This window comes from Thalia democratica, chromosome 9, assembly GCF_965202585.1.
Source record: "Thalia democratica chromosome 9, ktThaDemo2.hap1.1, whole genome shotgun sequence".
In the NCBI taxonomy this organism is placed as follows: domain Eukaryota; kingdom Metazoa; phylum Chordata; class Thaliacea; order Salpida; family Salpidae; genus Thalia; species Thalia democratica.
This window is the reverse complement of record NC_139173.1, coordinates 10,774,905-10,795,505: the sequence shown is the minus strand read 5'-3', so window position 1 is coordinate 10,795,505 and position 20,601 is coordinate 10,774,905. Positions and strand designations below refer to the sequence as shown.

Genomic DNA, 20,601 nt, shown 5'->3' with positions numbered 1-20,601 from the left:
AATATATAAAGTTACATATATTATCTTTTTGTTAGGTAAACTTGAAAACAGAGAAGTCCTCCAAACTAACTGTTGTACCAGTATATGTATTATATAAAACACTTTTTTTTTTTTATTGTGAGATATTTTTGTGTTTTGAGCCTCAGATAAATGAATAAGTAAATTTGAAACAGTACAGACTTAACATCAATTTGCTTTGGGTCATATAAAAAGTTGTGTTGTGTTTTAAATATAGTTTTATATTTATGTATATTTACTTGATGTAAAAAACTGCTTTTTTTTATATATTACTGACAGCATTTTCAACGAAATATAGCGTCAGTTGTCAAAGCAAATAAAAATTGTTAAAGAGTTATATATCAAAAAAGTAGTTTTATATTAAAAAAAAATTATTTCTGTGAAAAAAGTTGCATAGAGAACTGTGACAACTGACAATAAAACAAAACAATACTTAGCCTATTTATGTATATTAATACATCTATACCAAAAATTAAAGTGTTTATTTGTAACGAAGTACAAATGAATGATAAGATAACAGGACGCTTTTTTTTCATAGATGCACCTAACGATAACACTTGTTTACACAAAACATAAAGTCAAACACAACTAACTAAAATAAACTAATAATCACACACAAACTAAAAACTATGGAAATATATGGAAAATAAAAAGATGCTGATAGTTTAAGTTCAGAAACAATTTTACTTTTATTTAAAAACAATTTTACATACAATTTAGAATTACCTAGTTTTTTGACATTCTGCGTATCTTGAAAATTTGAGCTAAAAGTTTTAACACTTTTTCGACTTAACTTTTTATAAAATTTAGGTATTTCTTGAAACTTATATTAAATTGAAAAATCGTAATTTAATACTACAAACATTTAATATGAGCTGTAAAAGAGTTTACAAGCTTGATGTATTCTTTTGATTATTTTCTGAGTTGTCTTTACTTAAGAACTTTTTAGTTTCTTCAATATTATCTTGCATATCTTCTCCTTTTGTTTCTGGAAGATAAAGCGCAGAAAACGCTGTGAGAAATCCTAAAAGAAAAAGTGTACTAATTTTTTTTTTTGCATTTATATTAAATACTGAAGACTTAAGTTATTAAGTTTTATTTGTAAAAAGGATTTTTCTAATTGAACACTTTTTCAATACTGCACTTTTTTATCACTTGTATATGCTAGAAGTGATTGAAAATCTTTAGCTCTCTGGTCAATTCGTAAAAACTTTTTAAAGCCTGTTTTTTAATCAATTAAAACACAAAATTTTACCAATATCAAGTCGATTTTGTATAAATTCAACATTTACGAATGTTTCTGATTTAAAAGCCATTATGTATATAAATTAACCAATAAGCTAGTTCGGAAGCAAAACTAAACATACTTTATAAATATGATAACTTTAAGTTAGAAATCAATCTTGCATATGAACTAACTTATAACGATAAAAATTACGTTAAGAAGTCATATTAAGCAAATTTTGAAAGTATGATGATTTTTAGTTTAGAAACTAATCTTTCATATTAAACAAACCAATGATAATGAAAATGACATTAGGAAGCCACCTTACGTACTGCTTGAGCGACAGAATGAATGGAGCGATCGTGCATCCCACTCTTGAAGATGCTGATCCCAGTCCTAAACCGCTGCTTCTGTATTTGTTTGTACACTTCATAAAATAAACTTCAGAATTTTTAGTATGTATTTACAACGTATTCATCCAAAGATTCTAAGTACTTTATTAATATAAAAATGAAGAAAACTTTTTTTTTAATTTTCGTACGAAAAGCTTAGACTGGTTTCATCTATTTTTTTAAACTTTGCTTTAGACTTAGATTTTGTTTAGTATTCAGAAGCTTTTCACAGAGCAGCTTACTATTGTTTTTATTTTAATAAAAGACAATTACAGTTTGTTTCATGGTATACAGATGGTATATTTTGATTTGAAAAGTAAAAAAAATTAACAAGTACGACACTTCAGTTCAAAATTAACAAATTTTCAAAAAATATGAACTCAGCTGAAAACAACTCTAATGTTGACATTCAAGTTAAATTGAAATTTTTATAAAATTATAAAGTTTGTTCTTAGCAGCTGTCAGAAGTTTTGCATGCGTATACAAAGTTGTTAAAGGCTTATTTAACTGTTTTGCTTTATTATCTAATAAAAGGTTTTGTTGTATAAAACCTTATATAAACATTGCATTGTTTTTATAAAAATAGTAAATACTTACATAAACCTTATAAAGCACTTAATAACTTTCTGCTTTATCATAAACTAAAAATTAACAGTTTTAAATTTTTTTTTATAATATACTATTTATTTAACAAAACTGAAAAATTTTATTTAATAAAAAGGAACAAACGTTTAATCTTTAACTTGTTTTCAAGTTTCAATAAAATGTTAAATCAAAACAGTTGTAAATACTTTTTATCATTCGTAATGATTGATATTTAGTAAATATAAATACTTAAAACATTTGTAGGTTATATTAAAATATTATGAACACTAAATGTTTATGTATCCCATAAATTTAAAGTTTTTAAGTACTACTACAAATGTTTCAGTAACACAGTAGTACTTTAACTGTTATAGCTTCTGAATTTGTATCCTCAACTTTTGTTAATTATAGTTTTATCTTTATTATTTTATCTCTATTATTTTAACTTTTTAAATAAAAGAAACAAACCTTAAAACAGTTGGGTATAATTCAACGGTAATTGTGAAGAGACTTGAAGTGGCAACCTCTGAACCAAACTTTCCAAACATTGCAAACACCATGCTTAGTATTTTCAAAGCTGTTTAAAACAAAAAATTATGTTTTTGCAATTAATAACTTAGTTATCTTTTGTGCTTACATTTTCAAACATATTGATGCTTATGTAGTTAAAAAAAAATAAAAATTGTCTTTACAAAAAGTTTTGGTTTTGCTCAAATTTATGATTTTTGTAACCGATTATTCAACTAATTATATAAACAACGGTGAACAAATTGGTTGTTGTAAAGTAGAATCTGAAAACAACAAAATTAAATAAACTATTTTTTTATTAAAAAATACATTAGTTTTGAGGAGTTAAGTTATTTTTAAAAATTGTATTTTACGTTGTTAACTATAAAAAGATTCAAATTTATATTAGATACAATTTTGATAGTTTTTTTTAATTAAAGCTTAAAGTAAAAAAGCTTTAAAGTATTCAGAAATTATTTAGCTAAAGCTTGGTTTATGAATTTAAGAACTACAATAAATTTGATATTTTGTGCTTGATTTAACCAGTTTTTACTTTTATATAAAATGTAGCTTGAATATGAAGCAACGTTGTTTAACTTTAAGAATCTTAGAATCTACTTTTTATATCTCGAACATACAATATACATAATCTGAATAAAACCAATTTGTTTAAATGCCGCTTTATTTTGTAATAAACGTTTACACAAAAACTGCCGGTGTGCAAACACAATCAGCAAGTTTTATGTGCAACTAGTCGGCAAACACTTGTACTTAATTAACTCAATAGTTATTCTGCAACGCCAAGTTGACTTGGCGCTTAATGCTGTACTTAAATGCTTTTATTTTTGTAAGTTTATTACCGTTATGTCTGATTTTTTTTAAAGTTTTTATAAGTCTTAAGTAATCAGTATAACAAACTTTGTAATTGTTTCTTTATTTTTATACTCTGGTTTTTATTTAAATTATTGACAACAAACTTAAGAATACCGTAATAATTTGTTTCATTTAATTCAAGTTAAGATGAAAAATTATTAATATATATAGACCTAGGTTAAGCTAAATCAAGTATATTGAAAATAAATTTTGGTGTTATTTGCTTACAATAGAGAAAAAGAGTCAGAACTTCATGGGATCATATTTTTGTGCAGGTAAGCTTTTTATGATTATAAGTTAAACGTTAGATAGTATAAGTTCTATATTGTGTCAGGAATTATAGGTAAAATAAAATAAAGAGTTAGAAGACAAAAACTCCGTTTTAAAGTTTATCATCCCGTGCAAAACTTATATGTTCTTAAAAACTGTTTAATAAGAAAAATACAACCACTACAAACTTTATTGAAAATATAACAAAACACAAGTTGATCCTTAAAAAATAGCTTCAAGACTATTTTGAATTGATTGACAAAAGAACAACTGTAGCTACAAATTTCAATACCTACTTTTAGAATTTGATGAGTTGAACTCAACAATAAGAGTGAGACCGAGAAGACCGAAACTTGCGATGAACGCTCCTCCGTACAATGAAGTCTTTCTCCCAATTTTGTTGATCAGCAGCATTATGCAGATGTTAGCAAATATATCGGTAGCTCCGTCTGTATCATGTATTTTTTAAAAAAATTGTCAAACTGTTAAGTTTTAACTCGGTTTATAAAATAAAGCAACCGTTAATTTCATAAACCTTGAAAAAATAAAAATTATTAAAATCTAATTTTTGAAAAACTAAATTTATAAAATTTTAAACTTTTTTTGGAAGTTTTAGTTTTATTTGTTTTATTACTAATTCTTTTTATTTGTGATATTATTAAACGTAAGCAATTTTAGAGTCGTAAAAGTGTTATAACTTTGTCTTTCTAAAACACAGACTATAAATGTTTTATTATTAATTTCCAACTAACTTAATGCGTGATTTACGAATATACTTCCAGATAACTGTGCTGCGTTTAAAGCTATTCCAAAGTATATCATAGTTAAGCTGAACCTAATTTAAAAATAAGTTTAATTAGTAGAAAAACATAGCTTATAGTAAAGTTTATATAATATAAAAAAGTTTTAAAAAATATAGTTTTATTTTTTAAGAAGTGTAAACAATAAAGCCACATTATCAATTATTTTTTAAATGAAAGAAAACAAGCAATACCTAGAACTTGTATAAAAAATAGCAACAATTGCTTGTAGCTTAATTCAGTAGTTTATGTAGTTTAATTTTTTATATGTTTTTTTGTATAATGATCATTTTACTTAAGCCTATGAAAAAAATATAGCATACTTTTACATATTAACTTAAATCTGTTTAAAATATTTAGGTCGTTGACTACCAACTAACCATTGTAAAAGAATATTTAAAGTCATGTTTCTGATGCTTTTGGTTTTAAATAAATCAAATGTTGAGTAATTTTGTTTTTTATTCGAAGAAACTTTATCACCATCATCTTCTTCCTACATTTTATCAAAATAATTTTCTTAGACTGTATTGACTTCCTTTAACCCTATTTCTAATTATTACCTCTTTAGAATAAGCATTTTTTTCTTGCTCATCATAAACAGTAGCCTTCACATAAACGTCTTCATTAAGTTTCTTGTTGTTAAGTCTTGCAAACTTTTCAACAACCTTGAGACAAAATCAGTTTAAGTAAGCGCAATAAATAAAAACTAGTTGTTTAGACGAAAAGTTGTAGTGCATTGTTTATAAGTTAGCAATTTTTTTTGTTATTTAAGTAAATTGTCTTTAAACGTTGGAATTATCAAATAGAATAATCAAAAGCGAAAACTCAAACATTATTTTTTCCACTTATGTGGAACATAAAGTTCTATAAAAAAGCTCATGTAACTACATCTTTTTACAATAAAAACTTAAAATAACATATACTGACTGCTTTTCCTTTATCATTTTTTCCCATGGAAAACAACCATCTTGGCGACTCTGGGATGAGAAGACAGGCAACTAGCAGGGGTGTGCTCAACCAAGTACTTATTAACTGTTTTAAAATTAATTGTTTTCAATTACTTTAAAACAATACAAAAATGTTTTATAATCGAAATTAAAGTTAAAAAAGTTAGGAAATTTTAAAAGTTTTATACTAAATGTGTTTAAATTTTTACTTGTTGACAAGTATGATAAGGTTACAAAAGATTAACAAAATAAATAAAAAAATATTAAAATAATATCATCTTCAGGTTAGATTTAATCAAAGTTTGAGTACGAACTGTATTGTCTGTTTAAGCAGCATCAACCAAAAACATTAATATGTTTTGTACTATTATTACATAGAAACAAAATTTTTAAAAAATATATATTTATAGACTAATGATAGTAAAAGAGATAAAATTGTTAACTATATTTTAAACTAAAGTATTTAAACAGAACTTAATCAACCTTTTAGACATATTGCTTCTTTTTATTTTATAAAATGAGTTTTCATCATTTTTATATTTTAAAATACATTTTGTTCTGAAAGTGCTTTTAATATAATCTAAGCTTGTTTGTGAAAAAACTGCTAAGCTTTATTTGAACAAGAATCTTTTTTACGTCAAAAAAATGCAAGCAAAAAAATCTAAGCGTTAGTACATACCTGTTAAAACATGATAAAGCTAACTATTTTAAACTATAAACTATGTTTAACTTTTTTAAGGAGTTAGCGATTTTTCTTTTTAACTTATGATAGAAAGTCTGTAATAAGAATTTTAAAAAGTTACTTAAGCTAAAATTTACTTAAGTTTTTTGACCATCAAATCTAAACTAACGCTCTCAAAACAAAAACAACAAAGTAGTCATAGTACAATTTTTAAGAAATATTTTTTTAACAAAATTAAGGCTTTACATTATTACCCATATTCTTACTAGCAAAAACAAAATCGCAAAAGTCTATTAGTGTACATTTAGGAATAATATTCACTAAAAATAAAATTGAACGTCAAATTAATAACTTGTAGCACAATCTAACCATGATTTGGTGCCAGTCTCTCCAGTAGTAAGCGATCAGGGATTGCGTTATAGTTCCGACAGGCAGGAATATGTGGTGCCCGACAGCAACGTATGCCCTGTATTTACCCCCCACCACTTCCGTCACTGTATGAGGTAATACTCGTTATGCCTTCCCTAACCTTAAACATTTGATTGATTTTATTGTTTTGTAGCTAATATAAAAAAACTGTACTTTAAACTTTGTGTCTCAATTTTTTTATTTTTAAATGGTTTACTAACTACTGTCTCATGAAAGATGGTTTTAGTTAGATTATGTAATAATAAGTTTTTTTGTGTTCGTAAGTAACTCCTTTCAAAAATTAAATAGATATTATAAAACATCTTAATATTTTATCACAATAAACACAAAAAATATTGAAATAAAGTTTTATTTTATACAACACATAAGAGTCAACTTCAATAATACTGTAATTAATACTTCCTATCTTCGGAAAATTATTATTTTTTTAACAATTAAAAAGCAACTTAATAGAAATGTTTTTAGAACTTCATCAGTTTAAAAAATATGAACATCAAACTTTAGAAAATATATACTCTAGATCCTCTTAGTTTTCGAAACTTTAGATATTTTTAAACAAAAGAAAAACTTAATTTTAACCAACTGTATACATAGACACCCGCTGCAGTTCCGTAAGCGAACATGGAAGAAAGACCTCTCATGACGATGTACATTGTTACGGAGGTGCTGTATGACATGGCGAAACTGCATGCTAGAGAAAGCGCGAAAGTTGTCAGCGCTGTAAATTTACGTCCATATCTGTTATATGTCAGTTGGTCAGCGTGAAAAACTTATGCATAAACTAAATTCAAAGTACTTATTTCTTTTACTATAACTTATTTTCTTAACTTATTATATTAAACTTATTAAAACAAGGTTTTTCTCTGTTAACTTAATAACAAAGTTCTACAGATTTTAAACGTAATTTTTAATACTTTAAACTCTTACTAAATTAACAAACTTGTCAAAAGTTTGTAGAGCTTTGAAATTAGATTGAAATAAAGAAACTTTGTTAGTTTTAATAAATGAAGTTCCTAAAAAATACTGTTTCTAAACAGCTTATTTCATTTAGATATTTTTCAAACATTATCAAAATGACTATTTTAGTATTTTTGAAAAAGTATCAATCTTAGGTGTAAGCTTTTTTGTGTAATTTTTTTTTTTTCGTTGACTCCAAAACTTTTAAATGAGTTTTAAACTTTTAAAAACTTTAAATGTTTTTTTTAAATCGTTTAAACTTATCTTAAAACTTTTTTTAATTCTCAATTTAGTTCTTTTAATTAAGAGTTTTTCTACTCTATAGTTTATATAAGGAAATAAATTACTTGTCGGCAAAGTTTCCAAATGCAAGAGACCCGAAGAAATTACCAATAAAATACATACTAGTTCCCAAAACATTTACATAAGACATATCGCATACCAAGTTGTACTGAAAAATAGTAATGGATTAATTATAACAAAATAAAATTACTAAAGCACTTTGTAAACGATTTTTAGACTGTTTTCCTTTGAAATAATCAATAAACGAAAATAATCAATATGTATGATTTTATTGAAGGATAAGTTAAGTCTATTATTTTTTGACTTGACAATTAGTTTAAAACTTTTTTTTTGCTAATTTTTGAAAACTTATGTTTGATACACAGCTTATTTAATTATTCTAATAATGCAAATACTTTATAAATCAGTTAAATTTTCAAAACATTTTTTTAAACAACTTTAATAATTTTGTTAGCAATTATCAAAAAAAAAGTAATTTAATTTTATATTATAGTTTACACTAAAACTGACAGATACAACAATAAAGCCTTAGATATTTTTTTTTTGTTTTAAATTAAGTATTAAAAAAATTAGAGATACATTTTTAAGCTAGCTACTGATGCTGCTTTAAAGAAACTCTTTAAACAATATCAAAGTAAACAATATACCTCAGAAATAACGGTTTCAGTAAACATAGATTGATCAAATATGTAACCCTGACTACATTCTACCGGGTCTTTTGATAAATCGAAGCAATTTTCATTAGTACAATTGCTCGTATTGTTGATGTATTGGTAGCTGTATTTTTATAATTTGAAATATTGTTGCTAAAAGTTTACAAATTGAAAAGCTTTGATAAAATTCATCTCAAACTAAAGGTACAAAGGAGTTTTTTTAAAGTGTTAGAATTCTTTATTTGATATCTATAGTACTAATATATTTTATCAGCAGATTTATAACTTGTTTTTAGTTTAAACATTTTTATATAAAAAATGAAACAGAGACTAAATTTTTTTTCTATAAAGGATTTCAATGTATAAATAACAATATATATTAAGTACTTTTTTTAGCCATTTAGAATGTTTTGGAAGTTTAAGCTGGATAAAGATACAAGCTTAAAGTATAACAAGAACTTATAAGTATTCATAAAACTTGTGATAAAAATATGATTCACTGTATCTTTAATCGCCTTAAAACTTAATTGCAAAATTATTTCAAAAACTTTTTTGTGTTATAAATTTTGAGGCAAAATGATGTTGTTACAAAGTTTAGATAAGTTTGATTACTTGCTTATTTCTAACACATTGCATCTAAACAAGACGTGTTTACTTTTACTTTTTTACTTTTTGTAAACTTAGGCATACAAACACAGTTCAAAAAAACCAAAAACAAATTTACTGGTAACATCCGTCGTATTTTTTTGTTAGTTCATTGTACGGAGTAGAAAATTTAATAACTTCTTCCTCTGAATAATTTGAAAATTTATCTTCAATCACTTCATCTAACTTGCATCTAAAGTTATCAAAATTATCCATTTAAGAAATTAATTAGTAAGTAATATCTTTGAAATACTATAGAAATGCTTAAAAAGATAGTTTTAGAAGTTTTATTTTCTTTTTATGTAGTAGAGTTAAATAATTCAATTAAATTTTGATATCTAATCTGCAAATTAAAAGAAAAAAAGATTTAAAGTTACAGTACATTCAAATCGATATATGTTTAATTTTTTTGTTTTTGCGTCTTAAGAAGTTTTTATTGGGTGTTAAAACAAATCTTTGTCATTAAATTTTTTATTTATGATTTTTTGAAAACAATTACCTTTTTTTAATTTTAAATTTGTCTTTTAATTGTTTTTTATGTAATGTATTAATCTAAATTAGACAAAATAACAAAGAGTTTATATGTTTAGAATAACATTGGAAAAATAAAAATTATCTTTTATTTAAATACTTAACTTTTTCAAAATGTAAAGTCATTTAAAGAAAATGTATTTGTAACTGTAGTCTTTTTAAGTACACAGACTATTTAAATTAGTAGAGTACTTGAAAAATTGTTACTATAATGCTCCAATGAATTTGTTTATCCTGATAATTTTATTAAAATTTTCAACATTTAAGTTATTAAACGCTATTTTGTTCATAATCTGCATTAGAACTCTTGGAAAAAATATTAAAATATTTTTAAACTTTTATGCAAACTTTAATTTATTTTGGTATAAACTTTTGTTTTGTGAATTTTCTGTATATCATATTTTGTTTGTAAGTTCTCTTAATTTTACCTAAGACAAACTAAAATTAACTTTTTATTAATTTGTAAAGCAATAAATTTCCACAATTTTTTGATGTTTACGAAATAACTTTATACTATTGTATTAATACTAAAGCAACTGTTCATTATAAACATTAAATGTGAATTGTCCTTTTGTTATATTAAACTGCAACAAACCTGACCTGAAATCCTGTTGATATGCAATGAAAACGGTTGCTAACGCATGAAAAGAAGCATAAACTCTGTACCAAGACAGTGATAAAAATATTATTATCTGAGCCAATCCAAAGTAACCGATGTGGTCCAAAATTATATCAAACTTAATCATAGTGATGTTTAGTTACATTTAAAACATAACATCTGCAAATACCTGCAGTATGTTACTACTAAAGTATTTGAAAAAACGCCATATTTACATTTTTTTCTTTTTCTCTCTCTAAACATTTTGCTGTCTCATAAAATTTACCAAACGATAAGCTTTTCTTAAGTTACTACAAACATAATAGCTCATGCTAAATTGAACAGTTTAAATCAAAATCTAATTACCATACACCTTTTTTTCCTAATAACTTATGTATGTACATTATTATTTTCCAAATAGTTTTTTATCACGCTAATTAAATTATAAAACATTTCAATGCATGTAAACCTTTATAGGTTTAATTTATTATAAAGAACACTAAAGTTTTTCAAAAAGGTTTAAGCAAGCATTTTTTTCATTTTAGTGCTTTTGATTCAATGTTAAAATTTAGTTTAAAGTTCTCTATGCTTTCTAAATCAAAGGCTATTATAGCGAAAAGCACTGTTTTATGATCGTTTTGAATTTAGTATTGAATAGCCCAATACAAAACAACCGCAAAAAACTATTTGCTTTTATTTATGGCTGTAAGTCTTTTGTATACATAAATTTTATCGAAAACTTTCAATTCATGTTCTTCAAACAATTAAGTCAATAACTATTCAAAAAATAAATTTACAAACACTAACTTATTAAACGAGCGTAAACTGTCATCTCACATTGAAACATGCCTTGGATGTTGAGTTGTTAACAATTTAGATGAGTCATTTTTACACAAAGGGATGCTTTACTACTGCAATACTGAATATGTATGCCTGAAATTAGTCGTAGACAATTTCGAAAACTGTTATTGATGGTCGTGCGGCATAGTCTAGTTCTTGCGAAACAAAAAAATAAATTACATAAATAAAGTATCATAAATAAAAAACGACTCCAAGTTACAATATTATGTTGATTCTAATTATAATGAAACATAACATGCATAGACAAATTTTAAATTCAAGAAAAAACTTCAGTTAAAACTTGTTTTCTAAATATAAAAATTATGATAAATATAGACAACTCCAATTTTACATCGGCGTTAAGAAAAAATAACATTTGTTGGTATTCTTTTTAAAATAAAATAAAATCTAAGTCAGTTAAACATGTGAAAATTAGAGTAAAACAAATAGGCTCTTCTGTCAAAGTTGTAGGTAAAGATTTATTTAGAAGTATAGATTTGTTTAGTTATGACAAATAACAATATGAACAGTTTTTATTAATTATTTCTTTGCAACAAAACTTCGTATTCTTATTCTACATTTATTGACTGTACATAAGTCTCATGCAATCCAAAGCGTAAATTAAATTTCTTGAATCTTCTTTTTTTTCACTGTTGAAGTTAACTTGTGCAGTTTTTTTTTTCAAACATAAGCAATAAAATAATCTTAAGTGAAATAAGCTTATTTGCATTTAAAGAACAGTTTTAATTGAGTTCTGCTTTTATAGTATTCCTACAAATTTTAAAAAGTAATGCTATAAGCAAATTAACTGATTTTTTGGTACTAAACGTTTTACTTTAATAAGTATACGCTTAGTTTTTTGCTTTTTTTCTTAAAATGATGAATACTTAATAAAGTTTTTAAGAAAAATTTTGATTTGGATTTTAAAACTGGTTTATTTAAACAAATTTGACTAAGTGTTATATTTTTTTTTTATGGTTCGAATAGTTTTTATTGTTAAAAAAACCATTATAATAAATAATTTTGAAACGATTTATTTTTATTATGATTTTGTTTATAGAACTACCACCTTGATCATACTGATCAAAGTATAATTAAGTTTCTCGGATATTCATTAAAATTAATTTTTGTTGCCTTTAGCAAAACAAAGAAATTAAACACAACTAGGAACAATAGATATAAAATATTTAGAACACAAAACAATTGATTTTGATTTACTATAAGCAAAAACTAGCATCTAAAAATAAAATACTAAACTAAAACTATACAGACCTAAAAAAATGAAAATCTTTGAGTTATATATAAACTTTGTTTAGTACAGTTTTTAAAAATATGCTGGCTTAAATTTGTTTCATAAGTTAAATAGATTATATTCAATATACTGTTCTATTACTAAGTGTTAGTTCCTATAGAGCAGCGATTCTTAACTTAGGGTAAACTTACCCCTGGGTGTAAATTCTCTTCTTTTTAGAGACTTTTTTTTAAAGTTAAGTATATTAATGTTTGTTAATTGTCTTTTTAGTTTATTAGTTAAAACTTAGCTATAATTTTTATGTTATAGAAAACTTTTAAATTTTACGGTTTTTTATATTTAACAAGCTTAGAGTTCAAAAAATATAGTTTTTATCCCTCAAAATTAAACTTTACTTTGTATATTCGGGTAAATTACGTAATTACCTTCAAAAAAGAGGTAAATTTAATAATAATCTTCCAAAAAGGGTTAACACACAAAAAAAAGGTTAAAAACCACTGTTTTAGAGTTTTAAAACCACATTTATAAATCGATCGAAAGTCTACAACTCTTTTAAATGATCAAGCAAAAGTCACTAATTGATCAGTTCAGTATACAAAATTTAATTTTAGACAAGTATAAAGTAATGCAAAATAAATTTTAAACCAATTTTGATTTATTTATTGTAATAAAAAGATAATGTTTATATTATATGCTATAGTACGTTGCAGATGAACTTCTAAGAAGTTGAACTATTTTAATTTGTTACTTTGTATAAAATTTGAGCTAATATATGAAGTAAAACCATTATTTTATCATAAAAAAGTTTATTTAATAAAAAACACCAAGCACTAAAGTTAACTAACATTTTTGTCAGCTTTTTTGGTAATAATATGAACTTTTAAATGTTACAACTGCTTAGAATTTAAAACAATAACAGCTTAAATATTATTAAAAAACTATAAAATATTAATTAAATAACAATTGCCTATTTTAAAACTATAAAAATACTCAAAGCTGCTCGGGTCCGAACGAGTCTGGTAACAATTCGTCCACCGTGTAAACCTTGTAAAGCCCTCTTACATTCGAACACACCACCACCAGGTGGTGTCCGAACTCCCTGATGAACTGCCTGCAGCTTCCGCACGGTGACGTGCACACCTCGCTGTCCGTGTTCACTCCAACCGCCACCAAGTCCCTCCTCCCCTCCGAAATTGCCTTGGGGATTGCCACTCTCTCCGCGCATATCGTCCCTCCGTACGCCGCGCACTCCACGTTGCACCCAGTGAAAAATTTTCCGTCTGTTGTCATGACGACCGCCCCCACGCGGAACTTGCTGTACGGCGAGTAGGAGTGCTGCTTGGCCTCGGTCGCCCTAGTAACGAGCTGCTGCACCTGGGTTAACGTGAGGCCTTTCAAGTCCATTTTCTCGCTGGCTGGTTGCGGTTCATGTGTTTCCAAATTTTTGTTGTTTGTCATTTTCTTGTTTGTTTAAGCTGTTTTTTTTTTTTTGAAATTTTATAAATTTGAAAGTTGTGCGTAACGATTGTATAATTATTACAAACTTTGAAATTGTGATAAACTGTTATACATCAATTATTTCAAAGAAAAAAACACAACTCAATTTTTATAACAAATTATATTTCGTGCTAGCTTGTCAGTTGTTTAATTAAATAAAGTTAAAAGTAAATAAAGTTTTAAATACAACTTATATAAAAATAAGGTAATTAATGTAAAAGTAAAATAAAAGACCAAAAAGTAATTAACAATACAAAGTAGTTTTAATTACAATCGAACTAAAAATAAATAAAAACATACGAAAAAGTTTACAAAACAATTTACCTAAACATGAAACAGCCAAACTTATTTATAGTTTATTATATTGTACTGTTTCTTTCTTTTCTTAAATTATTTTTTAAATTTTTACTTATGTTTTTTTTTACTTTAGTTTGATTGTAATTAAAACAAATTATGTATGTGTTAAGATTAACTATCCAATTACACGTAATTTAATACCCAAGTTCAACAAAACAAATTGTTTAGAAACCTAAACTATACTTATATGTATAAAAGGTGTTTTATATAAAACAAAATTCACATACTAATCTATTACTTCTAGCTCTCTTAGCTACATCTGATTTTATTGAATACCTCCAGCTAAACTAAATTTTGATTCCTAGAATGGTATTGGTGAAAGTTGCCAGTTAGTATCAGTTAATAAACAATTAAAAGCAGTTAATTATACATATTTTATGTATCTTTAATTGTATTTTATCAAAGTTGTTATTAAAAAAAACCAAATCAGGTATTTGAATTTTACTGATTAATGTTACAAAATAAACAAAATAATGTTTAAACTTGACGTTTAAACTAATTATGGGCGATAAAAAAAGCATTTTTTTAAATACTTTATTTAAAATTAGTACTATTACCTTTATAAACACCCAATTTAATACAAAATAAACTTTTATACATAATAATTTGATTTCCAGTCCAGTCTATCTTTTCTTTTCCAGTAAACTCATTCAACATTTAACAAAACTCTATTCAAAAAAAAATATTGTCTTGAAACTTCAAAAAAGTCTAGCTATTTCTTCTATATTATACTGTTTTATGCACCTATAGAGACTATTAGATAATATAGCAAACTATTTAAGTTTTTTCTTACATAAAACACATAAAAACTTATCCTACTAATAATGTATTGTAAACTGCAAACCAAAAATGAAAACTAAAACTTGTTATATAGTTTTCTATTTTTAAGAAAATTCTTTTTTTCTTATATTTTTAAACAGTAAATAATGGATTTATAACTACCCTTTTATTTTTTTAAGAAATAAGTCAATGCATACAACATCATGTATTCTGATTTGGTTTAATCAATATTTTATTCTAGAATCTAGAAACATAATTTAAAAGAACAGTTAGAGAACAAAAGCTGTTTTTTCTGTTAGTAACCTTAAAGAAAACATTTATTCCTTACTCTACCTAAAAAAGAATTAACCTTTTTCTTCTAATAAAAAATTGAAACATAGTTAAAAACTAGATACTTTTTAAAATTTTTCTTACCTAAACTTTATGTTTTTTTTTAATTGTTTTAAATCTTTATACCATAAAACTTCAAAAAGTTTGTTGTTGAATTCTAAAATGTTTTAACATTGGTTGCAAATTCATTTTTAACTATTTAATATGCATGGACAAACATTTGCTATCAATAAAAATAATTTTTTTTTAAGTTATAAATAATCAAACATAGCTGAGATCTATTTTGAAAGGGTGCATAAAATTTGTTCCCAAAATATTTTAAATACAATAAACTTATTATGTTGCATTGTAAATCATACAACTATTTTGCATAGTTAAAACAAGACAAAGAATAACAAGATATTTATCAAGTTGTTTTTAACTTTAATTTTTTTCAAATTTTAGTTTTTATTTATTTCTTATATGTTTGGGTAAAAAAGTTTGAGATAAGGGTTTAGATAAAAAAGTTACAATTATAATTATAAAAATCATTTATAAAACAAATATAAGTTTGATATATGCAAATAAGTTCCATATTATTTAGTGATTTTAAACAACTTATAAGTGGCATGGAAATACTAAGAACAGTGTTTTTTAGTTTTAGCCAACTAAAATACCCTATTTTTAAGAAATAATAGAAAAATTCCTAACAGGGTGAAAAATACTAGTTTTAAAACAGACTACTATTACTTGTAAAGTAGTAAACTTATTGTTAGCTATGCTGAAATAAACTTAAATAATAATTGATTTTCTTAATTAAATACGTCATCTATTAAATAAACTTAAAAAAATATTTATGTATAAGAAATGTCACAAATAAAAACAGGTTTAAGTCAAAATTATAAGTTTATATAATATATTTTAAGTTATATGTCATTTATTAAATAATATATATATATTCATACCTTATTAAATTTAAAATTAGACAAGCTGTTTTATTTTATTGTCGCTTTCATTTAGTATTACATAACATTTAAAACTTGCTTTTAACTGAATTTAATTTTCCGGATTCTGATCTTTGATTGTGAAAGATGAGAAAGAAATGGCACTGGCTCCAGTTCGTTACCCGAATGAATCTTTTGCCTTTATAGTAGGTTGAAAATTTTAAAACCATTTTTAAGATAAACAATTACAATAAAAAATTCCCTACAAAGAAACTTTGTAAGCTACTGCAAAAACAAACTTGTAAGCATATTACAACAATGAAGCCTGATGTACTTTTTTTTAACTTGAAAACTTTTATGAAACACAAAGAAACTCACTGATTATTTTATTTTTACATTACATACTCATCAAAAATGGTTGATATAAATGAATATCAGTCACAAGCCCTCATGATACAGCAACTTAAAGACTTGATAAGACAAAAAGATCTTGAAGTAGAGCTGAAAAATAACTGCCTTAAAGTTAGTTTTTTGTAATGTACTATATTTTTCATTCAAATTAATTAAATCTAATATATATAAAAAAGTATCCTAAAATAAAAGTGCTATCAACAATTTATAATACCATATATTTAAGTATTTGTGATATTATTCATTATAAATAATAAATCCAAGGTTGTTGTAAACACCTTCCATGACACTTATCAGTATGCTGTTTCAGTTTTGATAATTGATATTAACACAATTTGAAACAATTTTCAAAAACTTGCTATGGCTCACCTGTAAAATTCTAAACTACATAGTGTAAGCTAAAAAAGCTAAAATTCAAACATTTGATCTGACAATAGCTTACTAGGATCCTGCTTCATCAAGTTTATACCTGAAAAATGTTTAACTTATTTTTAAATTCAGCTTAGCAAGATCTGAACTTCATTTAGAAATTAAGACCTAGCTGTAAGCAGTTAAAAGTTTTTTTTTTTGTTGTCTCTGATGGGTGCAGGTCTAAATTGCACAAAGACAAAATTGCATAAAGTTAATAAATTGTACTAGAACAAAATTGCACCTCAGCACAAAGCCAAATTTGCACAAGGTCAAAAAACTGCACAAGACAATTTTGTACCAAGGGTCAGTTTTGCACGAGAGTAAAAAAATACAGAAAAAAATAAAACAGAAAACAAAATTAAAAGATAAATTGTAAAGTTTTAAAAAAATAAAAGTAAGTTACCGACCGCCGGTAAGGGTTAGTGGTAACAGTGATTGTACAAAAATATAAACAAATTTAAAATTAAAATATATAAAATATAAAAAAAAATAAACATTTAAAAAAGTGAAAAAATTTAAGATATAAAAAAATTAAAAAAAAACAAAAAAAACTTACCAACCAAAGGTACGAGTTAGGGGTTACAGTGATAGTAAAAAAATAAAAAATAAAAATAAAAGAAAATAAATTAAAGTAAATAAAAAAATTAGTAAATAAATAGATAAACGTGTAAGCAGTGCAAAAATGTCTCCTTGTAAAAGAGTCTTCGTGCAAAAATGACCCTTTGTGCAAAAGTATCTTTGTGAAATTTTGTACACTTGTGCAAATTTGACAGCTACCCTCTGATGTGAACCAAGTATCTTTAATTCAACATTTTTTAAAACCAAAATCTAATCAGACTCAGATAAAGGCAAACAAAGTTCAAACTCAACTTTATATATAACTTAGATCTGGTATGCAACTACATTTTAAGCAGCTATAAAACCTTAATTTAGTTTTTAAGTCTTATTTCAAATTAAAACTTGTATTGCTTTAATTTTTGAAGTACTTAAATTTTTCGAAATCTAATCTAACACAAGCAAAATTAAGTTTTGAAAGTTTTTTGTCAAAGTCGTTGTATATTTAGCAGTTAAATTTTGCACTAATATGACCTAAATAATGGTATGTTTTAATTTTAGTCAATCCAAAACAGTTACTTTACTTAACAAAAAATCAGAACTGTCCTCCAATAATAAAACTACTTTTGTATAATATTAAAGTTTTAAAAATATAAATTTGATATCAAAATGAGATCAATGATTTTTAAATTAAAAATAGTTAGCGTGACATCAATGAATAAGTTTCCTAAATAAAAACTTATATTATTTTTGTATACTTTATATTTTCAAAAAATTTTTGTTTTTATAAAATTGAACTGTATATTTTTTTATACTTAAAAATGAAGTTTTAACTATCTAAAATAAAATTTAAGTTTGGTTTATTATTTTTTTTTAAAAGCTTAATGTTTAAAATTGTAAGGACTCTTTTGTAGTTATTATTGAAATCAATTTAGATTTTTTATTATTTATTATATTTTATTTAATATAACTTATTAGTTACTTATAATTAATTACTTAATATTATTTAGAATATGTTTTTGTAGGAATCAGAAGCAAAACTTTCAAAATCTAAGTTGCAATTGAAAGCTAAAGATGCAAAAATTTCAAAAATGAAGCGCACATATGAAAGCAAAAAAGGTGAATCTACATCTCAACAGAATACAACCTTACAAGTGAGATAATAAATTAAGTTTTTATTAAAAGTAAAGTATGCAAGCTCATTTCTATAATAAATTGAACATCTCTATAATAAAGTATTTTTGATTTTAAATTTAGTTCTCCTTCCTTAATCATTTTAAGTAAATAATGTTTTTTTTAATAAAAGTAAAGTATTTTTGAACTTCATAAAAATATTCAAACAACTTTGTACATTTTTGAGGTTTAGTAGTTTAAGTTGCTGTAAGCAAAGTTAAATAAATTTAATATGAAATATAAATAAAAATGTAATGACATAAAAGTATACCAATCTTGTGAACAATTAATTGTAATGTAAACAGCTTAATTGTATATTACTATATTGTAACAAGAATGCAATACTTTTGTCAATACTTTCAATATGCAGCTAGAGTTGTTTTAGGTTAATTTTTGTTTAAGAAAAACAATATCTTGCTAGTTTTAAGACAAAATTAATTTTAAATTATTAACCATCAGTTATAAATGATTTTAACTTAAGTTTTGAATGTTTTTAGGTGTCAAGAAAAACTGCTGATTTACAAAATTCTAAAAATAAACTGTTATTTCAACAAAAGAATATTGAAGAAAAGGAGAAAACTCTTGAAAAGAAAAGACTGGCATTAAAAGATCAAGTTAGTTTACTTTTAATGGTATAAATTTATTGTAGCAGTGACTTGGTGTCAATAAATTTTACTTCAATTAGTCCTAGCTTTAAAACATGTTTCTAAAGTTTAAAAACTGTACGAAAAATAAAGGTTATTTAAGTTTGAAATTGTATTATTAGCTTAATAGTGCCATGCCAACAGGTCAGTAAAATCATCATTTTCTTTTATTTTTATGTTTTGTAAAAATTTTTAACTTAAAATATTTGTTTTGAAGTAATCAACTTTTCAAAAAACATTTAAAACTGTATGAAAAAGCTTTCAATTCCTAAAGCTGTAAATTTTTTCAATGATACTTTTGTTCACCGTTAATTTTTTTTTTATGTGTGTTTATAATAGCTATATTTATCACAAATTTATTTCCCATAATATTTACTTAGTTTAATGCATCAAATTAAGCCACTTTTTAGTTTGCTTTAGGGTTTAAGCATAGTTTTAAAGATGTTATTGATAGTACTAAAAGTGTATGTAATAGGTTTAATATTATTCTTTTTTTCAACTATGAAATTATTTTAAGTGAAAGACATTAAAAGTTCAGTGTTTGAAGTGATGTACCAGATCTGGTCTTTTCAGCAAATTTTAGGTTTCTGAAGTCTAAGCATGAATTTTTTTTTTTTTTTTTCGATTATTTACTTTCAAGTACAGTGCTTATTCACTTATTCGGACGCTCACTTATTTGGACAGTTTCGGTCGCAAGAAAGTTCAAAAAAATTTCAATATCAAACACTTACATTTTTGTATGATTCAAATAGTTAAGCTTTAATGCTATAAAATAAATTTAAGTGATTTTATAAATTCTACAATTTTGTTCAACATTATGACGTAATAATACTGTAAAGATTACATTCTATTTTTGTTCAAAACTAGTTTAGTATTCAAAACCTTTGCATGTAAAGTAATTTAGTTAAGAAATTTTAAAAACAATGTTATTTAAAACATAAATTTTAGTGTTTTATTTAAACTTTCAAAGTTCTTTTTATAGGTAATTAAATTCTGTGTTTTTTTAGAAAATG

The 20,601-nt window shown here is 24.4% G+C and overlaps 2 protein-coding genes and 1 pseudogene across 3 annotated transcripts in view; 1 reads left to right on the top strand and 2 right to left on the bottom strand.

Moving 5' to 3' along the window:
- Window positions 1-905: 905 nt before the first annotated feature.
- On the bottom strand, window positions 906-10,563 carry LOC145844806 (solute carrier family 22 member 21-like). Its single transcript, XM_082952227.1, has 14 exons — window positions 10,413-10,563; window positions 9,366-9,432; window positions 8,636-8,765; window positions 8,033-8,136; window positions 7,312-7,466; window positions 6,669-6,793; window positions 5,598-5,702; window positions 5,231-5,335; window positions 5,051-5,163; window positions 4,623-4,705; window positions 4,167-4,319; window positions 2,689-2,797; window positions 1,535-1,653; window positions 906-1,042 (listed from the first exon to the last, which is right to left on the bottom strand). The coding sequence occupies exons 1-14, from the start codon at window positions 10,561-10,563 to the stop codon at window positions 906-908; spliced, it is 1,656 nt and encodes a 551-aa protein (XP_082808353.1).
- Window positions 10,564-13,497: 2,934 nt separating this feature from the next.
- Window positions 13,498-13,965, bottom strand: LOC145844805 (cytidine deaminase pseudogene; annotated as a pseudogene).
- A 2,765-nt stretch (window positions 13,966-16,730) lies between these two features.
- LOC145844725 (uncharacterized) overlaps window positions 16,731-20,601 on the top strand; it is a 42,335-nt gene continuing 38,464 nt past the window's right edge. For both annotated transcript variants that reach the window (XM_082952145.1, XM_082952144.1), the window contains exons 1-3: window positions 16,731-16,916; window positions 18,797-18,925; window positions 19,442-19,558. In XM_082952145.1, the coding sequence (XP_082808271.1) occupies window positions 16,809-16,916; window positions 18,797-18,925; window positions 19,442-19,558 (354 nt within the window). In that variant the 5' untranslated portion in view covers window positions 16,731-16,808. The remainder of the gene's footprint in view (window positions 16,917-18,796; window positions 18,926-19,441; window positions 19,559-20,601) is intronic.

Excerpts from the sequence above, each read along its gene's own strand:
- LOC145844806 (XM_082952227.1), bottom strand. The coding sequence starts at position 10,563 with ATGATTAAGTTTGATATAATTTTGGACCACATCGGTTACTTTGGATTG. Across the intron at positions 4,706-5,050 it reads TTAAATATTCTTTTACAATG|GTTCAGCTTAACTATGATAT; the intron begins GTTAGTTGGTAG and ends TTTTTAAATTAG. Across the intron at positions 4,320-4,622 it reads ATTCGTAAATCACGCATTAA|ACGGAGCTACCGATATATTT; the intron begins GTTAGTTGGAAA and ends TACATGATACAG.